At 36.9% G+C, this 19,442-nt stretch overlaps 1 protein-coding gene across 1 annotated transcript; it reads left to right on the forward strand.

The window, feature by feature from the left end:
* The first annotated feature begins 283 nt into the window (after nt 1-283).
* On the forward strand, nt 284-2,937 carry LOC133842489 (cell division cycle 7-related protein kinase). Its single transcript, XM_062275588.1, has one exon. The coding sequence runs from the start codon at nt 540-542 to the stop codon at nt 2,790-2,792; it is 2,253 nt and encodes a 750-aa protein (XP_062131572.1). The 5' UTR covers nt 284-539; the 3' UTR covers nt 2,793-2,937.
* Nucleotides 2,938-19,442: the final 16,505 nt, after the last annotated feature.

Genomic DNA, 19,442 nt, shown 5'->3' on the forward strand with positions numbered 1-19,442 from the left:
ACGTTTTTTCTTTTTATTGAAAATTATAAAAGTTCAGTCTCCTGTAAAGAACATTCCCAACTTTTAAGCTTTGCTGGACTGAGAATGAAACTTGTAATTTAAGCTGTAATTTGTTGGCTTTTAGAGACCTAAAAATATTATTAAATGAAAATATGATTCAAAAATTTAGCACTAGCTTTGTTTTTGCAATAGATTTTAGTTTAGCGCATCACTCTCATTCATATAAATTTCATATGCTGCCTCTGTATTTCTTGTCAAAAACATTAAAGTGTAGTATTTGTTTTCTGAATCAATTCCTTGACCATTTAAAAAAAAACTACATTTTCTAGCACAAAATTGAACACACAAATTCAGTACGAAATTAACGTGTTTTTGTTTTTTTGGTGGTAAGCGCCAAGTTGCTTATCTAAACCCATCCACAAAAAAAAAACCAAAAATCGATTTATTGCCGTTCTCGTCAAAGAAATTAGAGCAATTGAATCCCTCCTCAGCTCAGGGGTGGGAAAAACGACGCAAGACGCTGTAGATGGAACGAGCAAATGTTAACAAAATTTATCTTTGATAAGATGGACAAGAAGTTGCAGCATTCACATCACCAACAAAAACAACAGCATCAGCATCATACACATGCATCGTATCTCTTTAATAACAATCAGTCAACAAAATCGCTATCGAATCCACTGCAAGCCAAGCTTGTGGCAATGGAGAGCAAGTTAAAGCACGGTTCGATCTCAAATGTGGCAACTGCAACAACTGGAGTGGGAGTGGGAATGGAAACAGCTGTGGGAGCAACCACAAGTCACACGAATAACCGGAGTCTGAACAAACCAAGCCAACATTTTGGACTGCGTCAGGTGACGCTCAAGGACCCAGTAGGACATCGAGAGCGTGAACGCCATGAGGGCGGCAGAAGCACAAATGCAGCTGGCTTTAAGCGTTATTGTGTGCCACAAACTGGGCAGCAACAGGCACAACAGCAGCAACCACAAGCTCAGCCCATTGTGCCGCTGCTGAGTCAAGTGCAGCGTGTCAATCACGATTTAGCCGATAAACTCAATCGTCTGGCCCGACGCAATACGATCAAATTCAAGGAGCTGACCGCGTTGCAGGGTCACGACAAGAACACGGAGGCGTTGCAAGAGTTGCAGACATCGATACCGGAAATTAGCAAAATCTTTGATGTGCATTGTCGCATTGGCAGCGGCACCTTTAGCACCGTGCTGCTGGGCACCTTGCAACGCGAGCGTCAACTGCCCGAGGCGCAACGTCGTCGCTTTGCCATCAAGCATCACAATCCGACCAATCATCCGGAGCGTATATTGCGGGAATTGGAATGCATGTTTCGCATGGGCGGTGATCACAATGTGATTGGCATCAATTGCTGCATACGCTACAACGATAATGTCGCCTTTGTGATGCCGTTTATGAGTCACGATCGCTTTCACGACATCTATCGCAATCTAAGTTTGCTCGAGATCAAGGATTATTTGCGCAATCTTCTGGTTGCTCTGCAGCATGTCCACAAATTCAAAGTCATTCATCGGGATGTGAAGCCGAGCAATATTTTGTATAATCGTCGCACTGGTAAATTTCTCCTCTGTGATTTTGGTTTGGCTCAACGACTGGCCGACGATGGCAGCCTGATACAAGCCTCCGATTTGAGTGGCGCTGCTGCGCTGATGCGTGACATGGATGCGGCGCAACAGCAGTTGATGCAACGCGAGGGCAACAGTCTGCAGGACGAGGCAGATGCAGAGCGTCGCATACGTGCCGCAGGCGGTGGCACAGCGGCGTTCGGTGAGCCATCGATGACGTCGACGGCGGCCACATTGCTGCTAACGGAGCCCACCAAAAGGGAGTTGGCTGCCCAGAAGGCGGACACGCAGCGGCTGATCAATCGACTGCGGTATGTGAACAGTAATGTGGATCCCAATAACTATGTGGTATCGACGAATAGCAGCAGAAAGGAGATGCATGCATCCAGGGCAGGCACACCAGGCTATCGACCGCCTGAGGTGCTGCTGCGTTATCCATACCAGACGACGGCCGTTGATGTTTGGGCCGCAGGTGTGATAATGCTCTCAATGCTGTCCTCGTTGCATCCATTTTTCAAGGCGCCCAACGATTGTGCCGCCCTCTCGGAGATTATGAATCTCTTCGGGGACTTGCAGGTGCGCAAAACCGCTTTTATGCTCGATCGCTTGGTGTTGATCACCCAAAAGGTGACGGCCCTCGATTTGCGACGCGTTTGCATGCGCTTCCGCTATGCCAATCATTTCCTCTCACCGGAAATGCAGCGACGCCATCGTCGCTCCGATGGCAGCACGGAGTTGTGTCGCCTTTGCGAACAGTCGACTTTCAATTGCATTTGCAAGCACAGTTGTCATGCGCTTGAGACATACAACGAACTGGATATGTTTCCGCATCATGCCTACGATCTGTTGAGTCGTCTACTCGAGGTGAATCCACAGAAACGCATCACAGCCGAGGAGGCCCTCAAGCATCCGTTCTTCGGTGAACATCATCGCATTGCCAGCGGCGTGCCATTGCATCAGCTGCAACAGCAGAGGCAGCAGCAACAGCAACAGCAACAACAGCAGCGTTCACGGGACTCGCTGCCATCCGCCGGATCACGCACATTGACGCCATATGTCAGCTATCCGAATGGCACCAAGTCAACCAATCTGCCGGAGTTGGCCAGCCGCACAGGTGTCACAGCCTCAGCTGCTACCGCAACACAAGTAGCTGCAACAGCAGCAGCAGCAGCAGCAACAACAGCTGGAAATGTTTGAGTTTAGTACAACAATTGGTTTATCGTCTAGTGTGCAACCAAAAAATGCAAAAAATTCTATTGTAAAGTGCAAAACTCTTCAAATTTTGCATCAACATACCATTTACATACATATAAATAGAGTATTTGGTGGCTTTGTTCTTTTACCTTTGATTATTATTTTCTGTTCACTTTTGTCTGATAAAAAATTTGCCATAAAATAAGACGTCATGAATTTTCTCGTCTTCTAATCTTGCCTTTAGCCAATCAATTTCATTGTGGATTTATCATATTTATGACAATATTTTACAAACATCAATTTCCCAATTGGTTTTTTCCCCCTCATCCCCTTGGCTGTTCACATTTTTCTTTGTTTTCTTATCAATTTTGCATTTATTGACAGCCAAATATTTGTTGTTGTCATCGTGCATGACTCAATGCACAATTGGCCGACTTGGCTATGGCCGATTTTGTGTGCAATCTTGGGGCCAAAACTCAAGTCGAAAAGTAAATCGTGTTGACAGTTCCAGCAAAATATTGACCCAAAGGTCTTTCATCTATTGCACTGGAATGTTGTGACGTTTTGAATGTTTTTGTGTGGTGTAGTTGACTAGAGATTAATTTACAATTTTTTTTTTTATTTATTAAGTAGTTGAACCTGGACAGCAATAAAGTACCATAAAAACACATTTTAGGGAAAACTCATTCAGACCAAACTTCATACTCATATGTATCATATTTACATACTTACACTACCGTTCTGTTACAGAACTTTAACTGAGAAAAAATAATGGCATACTTTAACGATCTTTATTCGAAGAACTTCAGCTACCAATATAAATTGGATACTTGAGAGAAATATGCAACAAGTAAGAGATGAAAGAGTATCAAAGTGACTTGAGTCTAGTTTCAGTTTACTTTATCACAAATTTCAGCTTCAACTTGCAATCATTTTACCTTTGAGTTTAGTGTCAAACATGAGACTCCTTTCAGTTAGCTGAAGCTAACTATCCACATTCATTCGAAAACAATGTTTTGTGCCGGTAACATCGCTAGAATAATTTTAACATTAATATTTTTTACAATTATATTTGCGTTACCTTTGCACTCTAAACGCGCTTTTACTTTTATTAATTTATTTTATACTAACAAATTACGCATAACATCTTAAATTTTAACCAAAATAACGTGTTCCTAAAAAAATTAGCAACGGTAAGCAGCGAATTAAAAGTAAATAGAATGCATCCATTGATGCATCGACCATCGACTATATAGTGTAGATGACGCATACATATATTCTTGATCAGTGACAACTGCCGAGGCGATATAGCCATGTCTGTCTGTCGGATAAAAGATGAGGACGATATCAAAATCAACGGTGACGATGCGGGATGTTTTAAAAGTGCGTTAACCCAAAAAACGAAGCACAAAGTCAAAATAAATTTTTTTTTCTTTACTTCTAAGTTGTAGTCAATTCGCACATAATTTTTATTAGCACCGATGACACTTCTGAAAGACAGATCGAGCTAAAGTGGATAGAAATGCTTTGGAGAAATATGAAAATATTGTAAAAAAGTCACAGAAAAAGGTGCTAACTTTACAAACACAAAAATATGGCGAAAGTGAGCTGAAATTGGCGCAGAAAAGTGAAGAACTTGGCAAGCAACAATTGGAAAAACTTCAAGCACAATTGGAAAACCTGAAGGAGGAACAGAAGTTGGTGAGCTGAATAAGCAAAAGGGCGAACTTAAAACAGAACATGAGGCGCAAATTAAAGATATTGCAAGCCAACATTCATCTTCTGCAGAAGCTAAATGATGGCTTGCAATACCTTTAATTTGCGCCTCATTTTCCGCTTTGATTTCACTCTTTCGCATTTTCAGCTCACCAACTGGCTTGCAGAAGCTGAATGACGGCTTGCAGAATTCTTTTTAATAAAATTAGGTTAAATTTATTTAATAAATATATATTTAGCAAGTTCGCATTTGATTTGGATCTCTGCAAAATTTATTAAATTATTTTGTAACTCCCTACCTTGATGCCCAGTTAATAATTTATTCTTCACAAACTTCTTTCTACAACTCCAGGGAACTCTGCCCGAAAATTTCGAATTCATTATCTCCGCCTTCTTCTATCTGATTATCATTATTGTCTACACACGCCCCTGTTATTGGAAGCTCAATTTCAGGAGCTACAACATCTCTTAGTAGGCTTTTTAGCGTCCCTTTAGATTTATAGTGGGTCAGAGGAATCCAAGGCTTTATTAAACACATCTGAATCATATATATATATCATATGAGTCATATGTACCATATTTACATATTTACATATTTACATTAGTTCAATTTCGAATGTCTTGTACATTAAAAATCATTGCATACTTTAACATTTTATAATGTTAAGCTGCTTGTCGATTAGCGAATAAAACCATTGCATACTTTTGAGGATGTAGCGGAATATTGAAATTAAATAATATTGCATACTTTTCGCTGCTGGTAGTAAGCAGCTTTTTCTTTTCTTCTTCTGTACAAACCCATAATCATTGTTTTATGATTTATTTCAATTTATTATTTCAGTAAAATAATAATTTGAATTAAATTAATAATAGATTTTTATTCAGAAATTGAATAAAACTTCTGTAAATATAATTTGGTAATCTTTTCTAAAACTAAAAGTAATACAAATTACAATAGGTGTATAATAATTTTATGCTAATGATACTGATTTAAATCCCTGTTTAAAGCTAATGAAGAATCAGAATTTTAAAGCTCTTCACTTTTAACATTTGTGATGACGTCTAACATACGCTTAACATTGTGCAACATGTTATCTTTGCAATGTGACGTAAATAAAGTAGACGCCACCTGAATTCCATTTGCGGGGATTTTAACACTCGCCAGCTCACTCACACGCTACGCTTCCAAACGCTTGCAGTGTGCACGCCCAAAAGGCTTTCAGCAGTTCGTTTGAGGCTTAGTCTCAGTTGCCCATTCCCATCTTATAGCAGCAGTTTCATATTCTTTCACAGCATCTGTGCTCACTGGACTCTCGAGCTCCCCGTGGAGTCATAAACATTTCTCACACACACACTGCTCGCACATACTGTGGCATCGTCACAGCCACAAAAGCCGCGTGCGCAGCTCACCGGACACAATGCGGCTTATCAGGCAGCCGAGCAAAGTAACAAAAAACTGTGGCCACCTCTCGTGTTATATGTATGTGTATCCTTCATGCTACGGGCACTGTGCCACCGTCATCTCTACCGCCTTTCCGCTGCTGACTGTGGCTTCAAAATGGCCAACGACGCCGTTGGATGCCGCTTTATGGCACATGATAGATTAGTCTGGCCACAGGTGTGTGCGGCTTATTGTAACCTCAGTCTATGGCTACCTCATTTATTTTTACGTTTTTTTTTTGTTGTTTGTGGTTTTGGTTTTGCTCGGATCTCTTTTTGAGGTTTTGTTAGACGCTTACTCGCAGATAGCAGTAATTAAGTAATGAGTTGCGCTCTAATGTAGGCAATACTTTGTTTTTTAATGAGTTTCGGGTTAAAGTCAAAAAGATTTACGAATTCATATGAAATAATTAAAGCGTCATCAATTGTAAAAGGCACTTTAATTAAACGATTCATTTCATTTTAGTTATACAATACTTTTAGAGCTTACTAAAAGTTTAATCTATCACATGTTTTGAACTGTTTTGCACAGTCAAGTTGAAGTTGTACCACTTGCTTAAAATATGAGTTGAAGTAATTCAACAGCTTACAAAGCAAACATTATTACATTAACTTATTATTATTATTTAATTTGCATTCTTCAATATATAAATAAATCATAAATTTAGTTTATTAGATATTATTATTTTTACAAGTATTTTATTTCAAAGGAAACCAAAATTTTTCAATATATTATATTAATTGATTTTTTATGTAGTTTACTAGATATTCTAACTTTTACAATTATTTTATTTTAAAGTAGAGAAAAATCAATAAACTTAAATAATTTCTTCAATGTCATATATAATTCCAATGAATCACTAATTTATCAATTATTACATCTATAATTATTTAAGTTTTTCTATTTATGATGATCCTAAATGGAGACTAAATCTCAATATTCTTTAAGTATTAACAATCAAGAGTCTTGAGTTCCAAGCGCAACTTAACCCACTTAACTTTTCAAACTACAATCGATTGCTCATAAGTCGTCATCGATTAGCTTAAAGTGTCATCAGAGAACTATCCAACACGACTTGGCGTTCCCCACAACTGCAAGTTGTGCAACACTTCAATTGTGATTCAAAAGCCTTTTAAAGTGCTCATGCGGTGCAATGTCCTGACCCCAAAAACATCGCTGAACTGTTGACTTATCCATTGCTCATGCTTTCATATCTCTCTCTACTCTCTCTCTCTTTCCCTCTCTCAGTCTGTCTGTTGCGCTGTCTAACTGTTCATCTATCTGACTGTCGCGTTGTGTCTTTTGCCGTCGTTTTGTTTGTCTGTTTGTTTTTGCCCGCCTGTCGCGTTTTGTTTGCCATCCCACATGCGTTGGCCTGGCCCCATGTTAAGGCAAGTTAATGCGTCATGGTTATCTTTGCACGCTCATCACCAGCACCCTAGCCACGGCGAGAGCAACAAAAGGAGCACCAGCAACAACGATGGCAAAAGCATTCATCGATGAGTAGGATAATGATGATGTGAGGACAACGATGATAATAACGATGATGAACCTGATGATGATGCTGCTGATGCCAGCGCCAGCTGCTGACAACGTTATTGGTGTCGGGTCAGTAAATGAAGAATGATGGACCAACCAAGCACATACACTCTACTATCCACACACCCACACACACACATGTACACCCACACTTACACACACACAGACACAGTTGGTTGCACAAACGGCTGCAAAATATTTTGTCATCTTTCACGTGACGCGCTGTTGCATCAAATGGGATTTATGCGACTTTTGTGCAATGACACTGGAAGCTCTTGCTCCGGGTTTTGCTGTTGTTGTTGTCTATTTGTGCTGTGGATTGTTTTGCTGCCTGTCATTGCAATGCACTTCTTGAACTTAAACGTTAATTGGAAATTTTTAGCAATTTCCTCACTTTCCACCTGATCTGCCTGCTATCTGCCTGTACCTTGTCTTGTGCTCATGCTGTTGTTGTGGCCAATTGTGAAATTTGCTGTACAAAATATGGATTTATGTCAACAGCAGCAGCAGCAGCAATAGCAACAACTACAGCAACGTCATGCTGGCAACATTGCAGTCATTTTTCGCGCTTTTCCTGCATCGTCGTCGTTGTTGTGTCGACATTGTCAGCTGCGAGCTGTTGGCAATGCATCACTGATTATGAAAAGCTTGCTAAAAGCTGGACTCATGATATATTGCTTTTGTTGTCGCTACTGCTGCTGCTGTTTTTGTGGTATCATAGCCATCATCCTCATCATCATCACCATGATGATCAGCGTAGTCATCATAGTCAGCAGTAGCAACATCATCACATGAGCACGTGAGCCAAGGCGACAATGATGAAGTTTTATGCTTTGCCACCTGCAACACACACACACACACACACACTGCCAATAGCTGGGATAGCGCGGAGGTGGTGAAGCGCTCCGCTGGCAGATTTGGTGATTGTTGTTGAAAGCAACAACAACAACAGAAGCATGCACAAGAACAACGAGAACATTGCCAACAGCTGCAATGAAATGGAAACGTTGGCGATTTTCATTTTTGCCGCTATTTTTTTTCCTCTTTTTTTTGTATTTGTGACTTTGATGTGTAAAAGCATGTGCAGCAACAGTGGCAAGAACACTTGCTGGGCCACGGTTAAGCCATCAGCAACAGAGAACAACAACAACAATTACTTGGCTTGAATGACAAGAAAGTGTTTGTTGCCAGGACAACGTTTACACTTTAACAAATCTGTAGATTTAAAACTAAGATCCTTAAAAACAATTTAATTGTAATTTAACCAAATATTTAAATAGATGCCAAGTAAATTTGGAAGAATGTATATTTGATATTTATTTATTATATTTTGATTATATAATGGCGTTTTTAAAGTAACAATCAAATTTATTAACTATGTTGAATACTTTTTTTAAGATTAAAATGCTGTAAAATGAATTCAAAATTTAATTTTGTATTGTGAGAGTTAATTAATTTAATTTAATTTAAATTCAATTTAATTTTTTTTTTGTATTCGGTCGCTACACGATAAAAATCAAATAACAAACATAAATTGAAGCTAGATCCACGATTTTTTGAAATTAAAATAGAACTACAGTATTTATGATTCCTGATCATTACAATCAGATCAAAGTTTTAGAGGTTATTTAAGAACTTCTTTTGCATGGCTAAAAACTATCGGGTCTTTTTTATTTTAGCTGAAAATCTGATCAATTTTCTACTGTACGGCATATTTTGAATGTAGTACAATGTAAATAAACCAAAAATAAATGTTGGTATATTTTAGTACTTTGTGATATATTTTTGGCATATTTGTCGAATAGAGTCTTAGTGAAAATGAGTGGAGGGTATCTCCAAGTCGAGCACACTGTAGCTTTCTTACTTGTTTCAAATATTTACGTTTGAACCTTGAAAATGAACTCCAAATTATTGTTATAATATTGTACAATAATAAGCTTAGCAGAAAATTTTGAAATATTGCAATATTTACTTCACAAAAATATTCAAAGAAATGCCCCAAAATAGTTATACATAATATAAAAAAGCGATAAAAACGATGCTTTCAGATTAATTATCAAACTGTTTAATAATATGATTTGCGCTTATATTATATTGTAAAAATATGAATGATTATACTAAATTAATGAATGGCAACTCAACTTAAATGCTCATTAGTGAAAGTTATTTGAATTTCTGCGTAAACAAAATGCAAACGAAATTCCACTACCGAAAATCAGACACTAAGTGGATGATTATTTAGACTATAATTTAGATGATAACCCAACCTTATTAAATGCCATGCAAGTTCACAAAGTTCTTTAGGCGAAAACCTCTGTTGCTGTGTGCTTAATTCGACAGACTCGAAATGAGGTCAGTGTTGGGTGCGAAGCAGTATGTTATGACGTCAGCTGTTATTTAACGACAAGAGGCAGGAGATAGTGGCAGCGGCAACAACAACAATAGCAGCAGCAAAAGCAACAGCAAAACATTGACAACAACAGTGGCAGTAACAACATTAAAAGTAATCCAGAGCTGCAAGTGACAAACAGGACAAACAGCAAGATTAATTAACTGAACTGGACAAACCCAAAAAGGACAACAACCCGAGGTAGCAGGAGCGTCTGTTAAATCACAATAGCTGGCGACACGTCACAGTCACACACACACACACATACACGTACACATAATGACAAAGCAAGTTGATGCCCTGTAAAATATGAATTCATGCTGTTGGCTATGACGAGACAGGAAATAAAATATAAATCTCATTGTTGAGTATATTTTATAAGAATATCATTTGCATGGCATCATTTAAGTCCATCACACCTTGTTGTCATTCCTTTGGCTTTTCTAATTTTAATTAGCCAACAACAACACGCACTTTTTGTGAGCCATACAAAGGCGCCAAAATATAATTTCTGTCACTTTGACGCATCCTTGCCGCAAGTGGCATAATGTACAGTGCTTCCTTATGGCCCGGCTAACACGCTGCACCCTTCTCTCTCTCTGTGTCTCTCTCAGGTGTGTGTGGGCCACAGGTGCGTGTGGTTCGCATTTATGAACTCGTTACACGTAATTAGGGTCAGTGTGTCTGTGTTTTTGTCTGGCTATCTTCAACTACACATCGCCCGCTCTCTCTCTCTCTCTCTCTCTCTCTCTCTATCTCTGTGTATCTCTGTCTGCTGGTGTCGTTTTTGGTTGCTGGTCGAGAGACAATTAATTAGAGTCGGGCAAGTGCAGCAGCAATGCCCAACGGATGTGAATATGCCGAATGGTGCTATTGAAATCCAAAACGCCTCTTTTGTGGCCGACACAAAAGTCATAAAGCTTCTTTTTTCGGCCGGACTTTAATTAGGGCGACATGTAAATTAGCCAGCCAGGACTCAGGTGTAACACATCGGCAAGAGTGGAGCCCAAATAGTGGAGCCATATTCGGCAGACTGTCGCACTATTTATTATGGGCATTTCATACACATAGTCTCTGACGTCAGCGTGAGTGGGTGTGTGTGCCTCTGCCTTCATATACACAGGACTTTCCCACATATTGTTGCCACCTTATAGTCACATTAATTGGCAGTGGCCATTCCATTTTAATTAGTTTTCGCAACGGTCCAAGAGTCGAGAGAGTCGAGGCGAGCTCCTGTGCCCAGCGTGAATTATTATGCCAAGCGTAATATATTTTATAAAACGCCTGACTTCTGCCAGCACTGTGTGTGTGTGTGTGTGCGTGGGTGGGTGGAGTTGGGGGGTTGGAAAATTATGCAACAGCGGATATTTACGACACCGCTGCCAATGCCGTCCAATTTAATTGAGTTGCAGCGGGCTGCACTCTGGAATTTTGGTCTCTGCTGCCGGATTGCAGCTGCCAACAAGGCAAATGCCGCTCACATTCATTTATCATGGCCTAGGCGAGGGGGCGTGTCCAGGGAGGATAATGTACAGAGAAAGAGAGAGAGAGAGAGAGAGAGAGAGAGTCAGACTAATTATATGCTTGCTGCTTGAAATTAGCAGTTCAAATAGCAGTTGAAATTCAAATGATGCTTAACTGAAATGTCCTCGGGCCGCGCTCTGTGGCAAGGATCAAGTCGCGAACATGCCGCTAATCGATGAACAGACAGCTGCGAGCAAGTCTGCCATTAATTAACAGTGGAGCAAGCCAATTGTCCACGAGAGTATGAAATATGTAGCTTGTGTAATTTATTATTACTCACAAGTTTACTGCAACTTGAACATGATTGTAAAATAATGTGAACCTATTTTATAATTGGTCATGTTTAATATTATGCTTGTCAAGTTGACAGCATAAAATTAGGACATTTAACTATTTATACATTTGCTTGACAGTTCTCTCAATTAAGGTACTACTAAAATTATTTAAGAAATTTACATGGAAGTCGGTTTGACTGAATGCTCTAAATATATATATATATATACATATAACTTACATATGTCACATATTATATTTGTATTATATTTTACATTGTAATTGGACATGGCTTCTAATAAATTTTACGCATTTTAGTTTTAAATACATCATATATTAAATTTATATTATATTATGTTTAATATTATGCTTATCAAGTATTTAGAATACTTTCTTCACAATTCTCACTCTCAATTTAGACACCAGAGAATAAAATAGTTTAGAAAATTTATATACAAGTTAACCTGACTTAAATTTGAAATAGATTTCGATATTATTTTACCATATTTTATTTTTGAATACATCATATATTATATTTATATTATATTTAATATAACTCTTGCAAATACTTAAACTCGCTGACGATTTATAATACTTTCTCGACACTTTTCACTATCAATTAAGCTATTAAAGAACGAAATAGGTTAGAAAATCATGCTAACTGAAAGTTGGACATGATTTCTAAATAATTTAAAAGCATTTTAGATTCATACTTGTCAAGTGAATTGTATACAAATTTATTTTTGCTGTCTATTAGAATTCTTTCTACATAATTCTCACAGTTCATTTAGCTACAAGAAAATTATATAATTTGGGAAAGCTGATTAGAAGTTGTACAAAACGAATAAATAATATTAACTTATAACATTTATAAAATTTTCTTGACTCTTCTCACTCTCAATTAAGCAGCCAGAGAATAAAATAGTTAAGTTGACTGAAGCTTGGACAAGATTTAAAAAAAAAAAACAAAATTTTAACGCATTTCATAACAGCTGTAAAATTTTCTACATAAAAGATGAATTTTCCGCTGAGTATTTATAATATTTTCTCGACAGTTCTCAATTAAGCCACCCATATATATCAAGCAATTATAATTATTTTATTTTATGACGAAACCGTAAACTATATTTAATATTCGACTTCATCAACACACACCATTTTAAATTACTCTTGAAGTGCTGTGCATGCTCGAGTGCACACTCCCCTTCCCCCCTCGACATGAAACTATCCTTATAATAAACTACAGCTCAGAAATTTAATGAGCAAACAAAGGAAGAACATTAAAATGCACTCGAATGTCGAGTGTGAGTTATGCCAGAAGCTTAACAGCAAACGCTCTTCGACCCAAAAAGGTTTCAAGAAGAAGAAGATTAGGAAACCCAACGCAAAACTATTAATGAAAACCTCAAAAATGTAACTCGCAAAGTGGCTTAATACACATCGAAGTCCCTTCGTTGCACTGACGATCATTGCGGGGTATAATGAAGAGTTCAATGTTCATTGTGAAAGATCGGCAGACAAAAAAAGGAAGTCCTAAGAAAGGCAATAAATAGGCCGAAATGAAGACCCTCAATAGTGTATGTTGGCTTAAGCGTGTGAAATGTAGAAACACCTGTAAATGGGTAAATACTGGAACATCCCCCATGTCGAAAGGTCAACACATCTAAGGCATCGACACGAAGGATATTAGATTCAAGAAACACACTGAGCCAATTGCAGCAATGAAGTTGTTTTGATGAAGCCACAGACAGCTGCCGCAGTGCATTTTTCCCCCTCTCCTTCCCCTTCCAACGAATGTAAAACTATATATTAATCAATATTTATGGCAGCCATAAACAAAAAACGAAAAGAAAAGAAGAAATACAGAAGAAAAAGAAAACTAAACTCATCTATCACAAGAGTCGAAAATGCAGCAAAGAACACAACAAATTGAGCAACCCGAATTGAAGATGAAGGAAACCTGTTATAACAGAGAGCCAAGTGCAAGAGAGCCAAGTAAACAGATAGCTACAACATAGACAGGTAAAAGTAATAGTAATAGTCATAGTCAGAGTAGTCATGGTAGTCATGGTAAAGGTAAAGTCAAAGAGGCAAACGATAGAGTTGGGATTCATGCTTGTGTGCACTTTGACCACAAAAAGGTCAAGACGCTCCCAAAGATATAAACAGACAAACATATACAGAAATATATGCATACACAGTGAAAAGACAAACAAGCTAGTCAAATATTTATATACCCCATAATACAAATACGCCAATTGGGTATAGCACATTTCAATAAAATTGTAGTTTATGTGCAATCACTTTTAATAATGCATATGCTTGAAGTTTGTGATGTATTTTCATAAAATATTCAAATTAGTTTAATTTTGTTTGATCAAACCTTTAAGTATGTTTGTATATTGTTTTATAATACATATTTTTAAAGTAAATATATATTCAAAATTTCAATTGAGCAATTCTTTTATTCATACTTTTTGGACTTTAACGTTTATTTTCATAAAACATTCAAATTAGTTCAATTTGTTTGATCAAACCTTAAAGTATGTTTGTATATTGTTTAAAATAACGTTCATAAAACATATTTTTAAGGTCAATATATTTCAAAATTTCAATAAAATTTTAGTTCATGTGCAATTCTTTTCAAGAATTCACATTTTTTTACTTCAAAATTTATTTTAATAAATATTAAAATTTGTTAACTTAATTTGATTAAACCTTGTAGTATTTTTGTATACTGTTTAAAATTATGTTCCTGAAATGTAATTTAAATTTTGTTCAAATATTATACAATATATATTTTATGTATTATTTTTATTCATAACTTAAAACTACTATGAAATATTTTTAAAATATTTTCTTTTTAATTATATTAGTTTCATTGATTATTACATATATTTAACAGGGTATTTTCAATTTTCTCATTCCCCTTGCTCGATTCCCCTCTACCGTTTTTCTCCTTTCCCATCGACAAGTCTTACTCTTAAGGGCTGTCCAGCAGCCCGTAACAAACTAGATAGATAGACGAGCGGAGGATGGCGGTGGGATGGTCAGGAAAGGGTCTGTGGACGGGGACGGAGACGGGTTGGGACTGACAACCGTAAAAGTGTTGCCTTTGCAATGGAATGTAAAGTCATCTTCATGCATAAATAAGCGCGCGCCCCGTTGACTGAGGCAGCTAGCTTCAACTTCAGCTTTAGCTTCATATGTGAGTCTCTCCGTCGTTTGTCTGTCCGTCTCTGTGTCCGTATAAACCATATCAATTTCCATATTAAAATAGTTGGAAAACAAGTGGCATAGGTAAAGCAATAGGAAATAAGTAGTCGGAATTGTGTGAGTGTGTGTGTGTGGCACAATTTTCTTTGATTTGTGTCTGCTGTGTTGTGTATTTTCCCACACATCATTTTGCCAACATTTTCTTCTTCTTCTCAACGTCCACACATATTTCTTCTAATTGAATGCACATCCAAGTACTGCCGATTCACTTGATTCACTTTTCCAGTTATGTTCGTTCAGTTAAAGAAAAAAAGTGGAAAAAACTTTTGGAAAATGCTTAATTTCATTAAATTTCATGAGTTGTGTCTTTTTTTCCTATGTTACTCTATAGGTGTGAACCTCTATATACATTTAGTATTTCCCCATTTGTATTTTTAACGTTTTTCTTACAATCTGAATTTTATAATTGATTGTTTGCTTTTCTTTTTCCTTGTTTTTGATTGTTTTTCTTTTTTTGGTGTGGACTTTAAAATTTTTCAACGCTGATGCAGCAAATTTTTTCGTAGGTTCTGAATGAAATCAAATCCAAACTCTACTCTGCTTTGAATTTAATTTGATTATTCACAGTCAGTTAGACAGACAGATGGGGAGACAAACTCTATTTTGACAATGGACATATAACATATAAAAGTTTCAGAAAAATGCAATTTGAATTGTAGTTTGAATTAAATTTGATTATGCAATACGTCTGATAGAGAAGTACATCGTTTAATTATTTATGCGAATTGTTGTTCAATCTTTGCTCTCTGACAGCAACTGTGTGACAATCTGTTAGATACAAATCCAAGTTTTAAACAAGCCAAAACAACTGCGTGAAAAGAAGAGAGTCGACTTGGAAATACTGTGAGTATTGAATAGGAATATTGGAAGAGCTTAAATAACTTTATATGTAGTAGAATAATTTATTAAAAGCAGCATCTAAAGAGAAATTGATTGAGTGTTGAAAATGTAATATCACTTATTAAGGAAATATTCCTAATTAATGTGTTGTTTACTATTGAAAATTTGATACTCAACAAATACAAAAATATAAAAAAGTTAAAATTTAAATTTGATAAGAATGCTTTTTTTGCGAGTTCTTTTTAATTATTGCAAAAAGTATTATTAAAAAAGTCTTTAATTATTAAAAAGAAATCACCAAAAGCATTAAAGAATATTGACCATTTATTAAATTTAATAACAATATTTTATACCTAAAATACTTAACAAAGATTGTTAACTATTGAAAATTTAATTTTAAAAAATCAAAATTACTAAAAAGGAAAAATAAATCATCAAAAGAATTTTAATAAATTCAAAAGTTTGATAATAATTTTCTTGATGTGAAATATAGTAATTAATTAATTTTAATACATCTTAAAATATAAGAGCTTAAAATTCAAAATAAAAATATTAAGATATTGTTTGTTTTCCTAGATTAATAATTTATTAAAATTAAAATATTAATTTATGAAAAAAAAGAATATTCTACATTGCTTTTTTAGATTCATAGTTCATTAAATTTAACAATAAATTTTAATGAATAACGACAATATAAATTTTCGATCTATAAAATCACTTTTTTACTCATCTGTACGATCCACATAGAACTTCGATTCTCTGCGAGGTATTCGGAGTTCGCAAGACAAACTTTTATTGCATTTGGAATCTGTGTGGTTTTTCGTGTCGTTGTTGTTGTGACTGCTGTTGTTGTTTTTTTCCTCTCTTTTATTTTTGGACCATGGCTAGCGTTAACTGCTCGGATTATTTGAAATTCAAGTGTCATCAAGTCGAGCTTTTGAGGCCACCGACTGCAGTGGGCAATGGACAGTGGGAAGTGGGCGTGGCGCGGTCATGTGGGCCAGTCTCGAGCGCGCAACAATTTATGTGCATTTATGATTGAAAGGGACAAAACAGGAGAGCGAAGAAGAAAAAGCAGGAGGTGAACGAAAACGAAATGAAGAACGGACAATAAGCGCAAAACAAATGTCGGAGACAACGACACAAATTGAATTGGCTAAAAAGTTTTAATTAATTTATTGTTACTTCAGCTGCCAGCTTGTACTCCGTATTTATCCTCTTTCTCTCAACCAAAAAAAAGAGACAGAAGGGCGAAACAGTAAACCTAGTTGGCTGCTCATTTAAATTGTTATGTTTGCTGTGTTGGGGACACTTTTCATTTTCATTTTCAGTTCGCATATTGTTGTTGCTCTTGCTCCTTGTCGCTGTTGTTGTCGTAGATGTTTTCGAATTAATGCATGGCTGCAAAAGTTGGCTAATTGTCTAGTGTCTGTGTGTGCGTGTGGGCTACAGCTCAATTGAGAAGAGGGTGCAGTAAATTGAGTATCCACTTGGTCTGGGTAATGGCCAGCCATGAGTCAGCATCTTTTTTGGTCCACTTGCTGCTTGTTGGCGCCCTCAAGGCATCTTTCACAACTTTAACCCATCAAATACAATTTCACTTTGGTTTCAGAAGCGCAAAAAAAAGGAACAAACTAAACTGAAAGTTTTCTAATTGAAAGCATTATCCCTTGCCTAACACCTACTGCTACAACATTAACAACAAAATAAACGTACTTTGGATTTGTAAATGAAAATGTAAATTACTTAAACGCTTTGTTGAAGCTTCGAAAGCGCATTGAAAAGAGATTAAATCGGCAATTATTTGAATGGCAATTGCAGATAGAAATTGTATTTGTAAATCAGCTTTAGATATAGCTAAAAGTATACTTGTTAATATTTAAAAAAATTAGAGAGTTAAGAGTTGTTTTTTGAAGTGCAATTTGATTTTATTAGTTTCGTGTTATTGTCTCTAAAAGATTTTTAACTAACAAGTAAGAAACCTACAGTTGAGTGTGCTCGACTGTAAGATACCCGGTATTGGTTTTAAAATATATTTAGAGTAATGATATAGTATCACATTCAAAATATATCACAGAGTGCAAAATATACCAACTAAGATACGTAGTAAGTAACCGCTATGCATATGCTTTATAGGGTCGAAGATATCTCCTTCTGTCATATACATTCATTTTTTTATAATACCCTTCTATGCTATCAGTAGCAGGTATAAATCCATATATTTCTTATATGTCATAAATAACTTCAGCAGCATTTGCACCATTTATTTGCTAAACACAAAAATGTATTTTAATCCCAGCTTGTACTTGATATCAATAAATTGAATGCAGTGTTCTACCTACAGCTCTCTTTCCATCTCACTCCTTATCGATAGCACTTTAAATCAAAATACAGTAATTGCCTTGGCCAAAACAAAATGGTCATTTGGTACTTCAGAGGCAAACCCGAAAAATGTTGCTGTGACATTTTTATTGAATTTTAATTTATGCCTCTGACATTTTTCTAAACAACACAAAGAGCAACGTCAACGACAACAACAAAACCGAAAAACGGGTCGAGAGGGTCTCGATAGTTGAGAGTCGAGGCATTGTTGAAACCAATATCAAAATCAAAGTCAATAACCTGGCTAAAAGGCGGCTGCTGCTGTTAGTGCAGCGTTGTTGCAACCAAAAACCAAAACAGAGAAAACGAAAAAAAAAGCAATTTTAGTTCTTGAAGCGTGACTACAAACGACATTTTCCAGGCACCGTCTTGGACCTTTTTCGAGATGCAGACAGGAGGAGGTCGCCTTGTTTTGATTACCTGATTACCTGAGACTGAAACTGAGGCTGCGCTGAAGATCTTGGCAGTTGGAGTTCAATGACATTGTCGCTGTGAGGTTCGTTTCTTTAAAATGCAGTTAAAGATTTTCTAGATATAATTTCGGGGTGTATCTATTGTCGAATTTTTATGGCTACTTAGCCCAAGAAACTGCAGGCAGTCTTTCGGCTTTGATATGGATTTATGTAAATGCGCGTTAGGATTTTCTTTTATGCTGTCGATAATCGTTGGTTCACTGAACTCAGCCTAGCCAAAGGTGACAGTTGATAAGCAGCATTGCACGTTGTTGCATCATCAACAAGTTGTGGCAAGAATTTTCGCCTCAACTGGCAGCGAAGTAGAGAAAATACAATTTTCACACTCGACGAGAGAAGCAAACATGGCATTGGCTAATAACATAAGCGGGTAAGCAAACAACTCCCCCCTCACTCCCATCTCTAGCTCTCTGACTCTGACAGCGCCGAGAGAGAGAGAGAGAGTGCGAAAACTAATAAAGACAAGTGGCAAGTCAGTAGCAATTGCCCCAGCTCTAGCACAATCCACAAACCATGTCCAATCTCTGCCACATCTTTGGTTGCATGCACTTGTCCTGCCCAGATCCTTTCAGCAAACACATGGCTCGGTGTCTCGGTGTCTGGGTGTGTGTGTGTATGTGTGAGGCGTCCCATTAGTGCCGTGCGCTAATCGCCATTGTCCACCCTTGTCAAAGTCGCACAAGGATAGAAACTTTTGCTCTGTTTGCTCTCTTTTTCGTATCTCAAAATCGCAGCATTGAAACATTTTATCTGAAGCAATTGCTTCTTTCACTTTCCTTCTTCGTCTCTTTCTCCACCTC

Source organism: Drosophila sulfurigaster, chromosome 2L, assembly GCF_023558435.1.
Source record: "Drosophila sulfurigaster albostrigata strain 15112-1811.04 chromosome 2L, ASM2355843v2, whole genome shotgun sequence".
Taxonomy (NCBI): Eukaryota; Metazoa; Arthropoda; class Insecta; order Diptera; family Drosophilidae; genus Drosophila; species Drosophila sulfurigaster.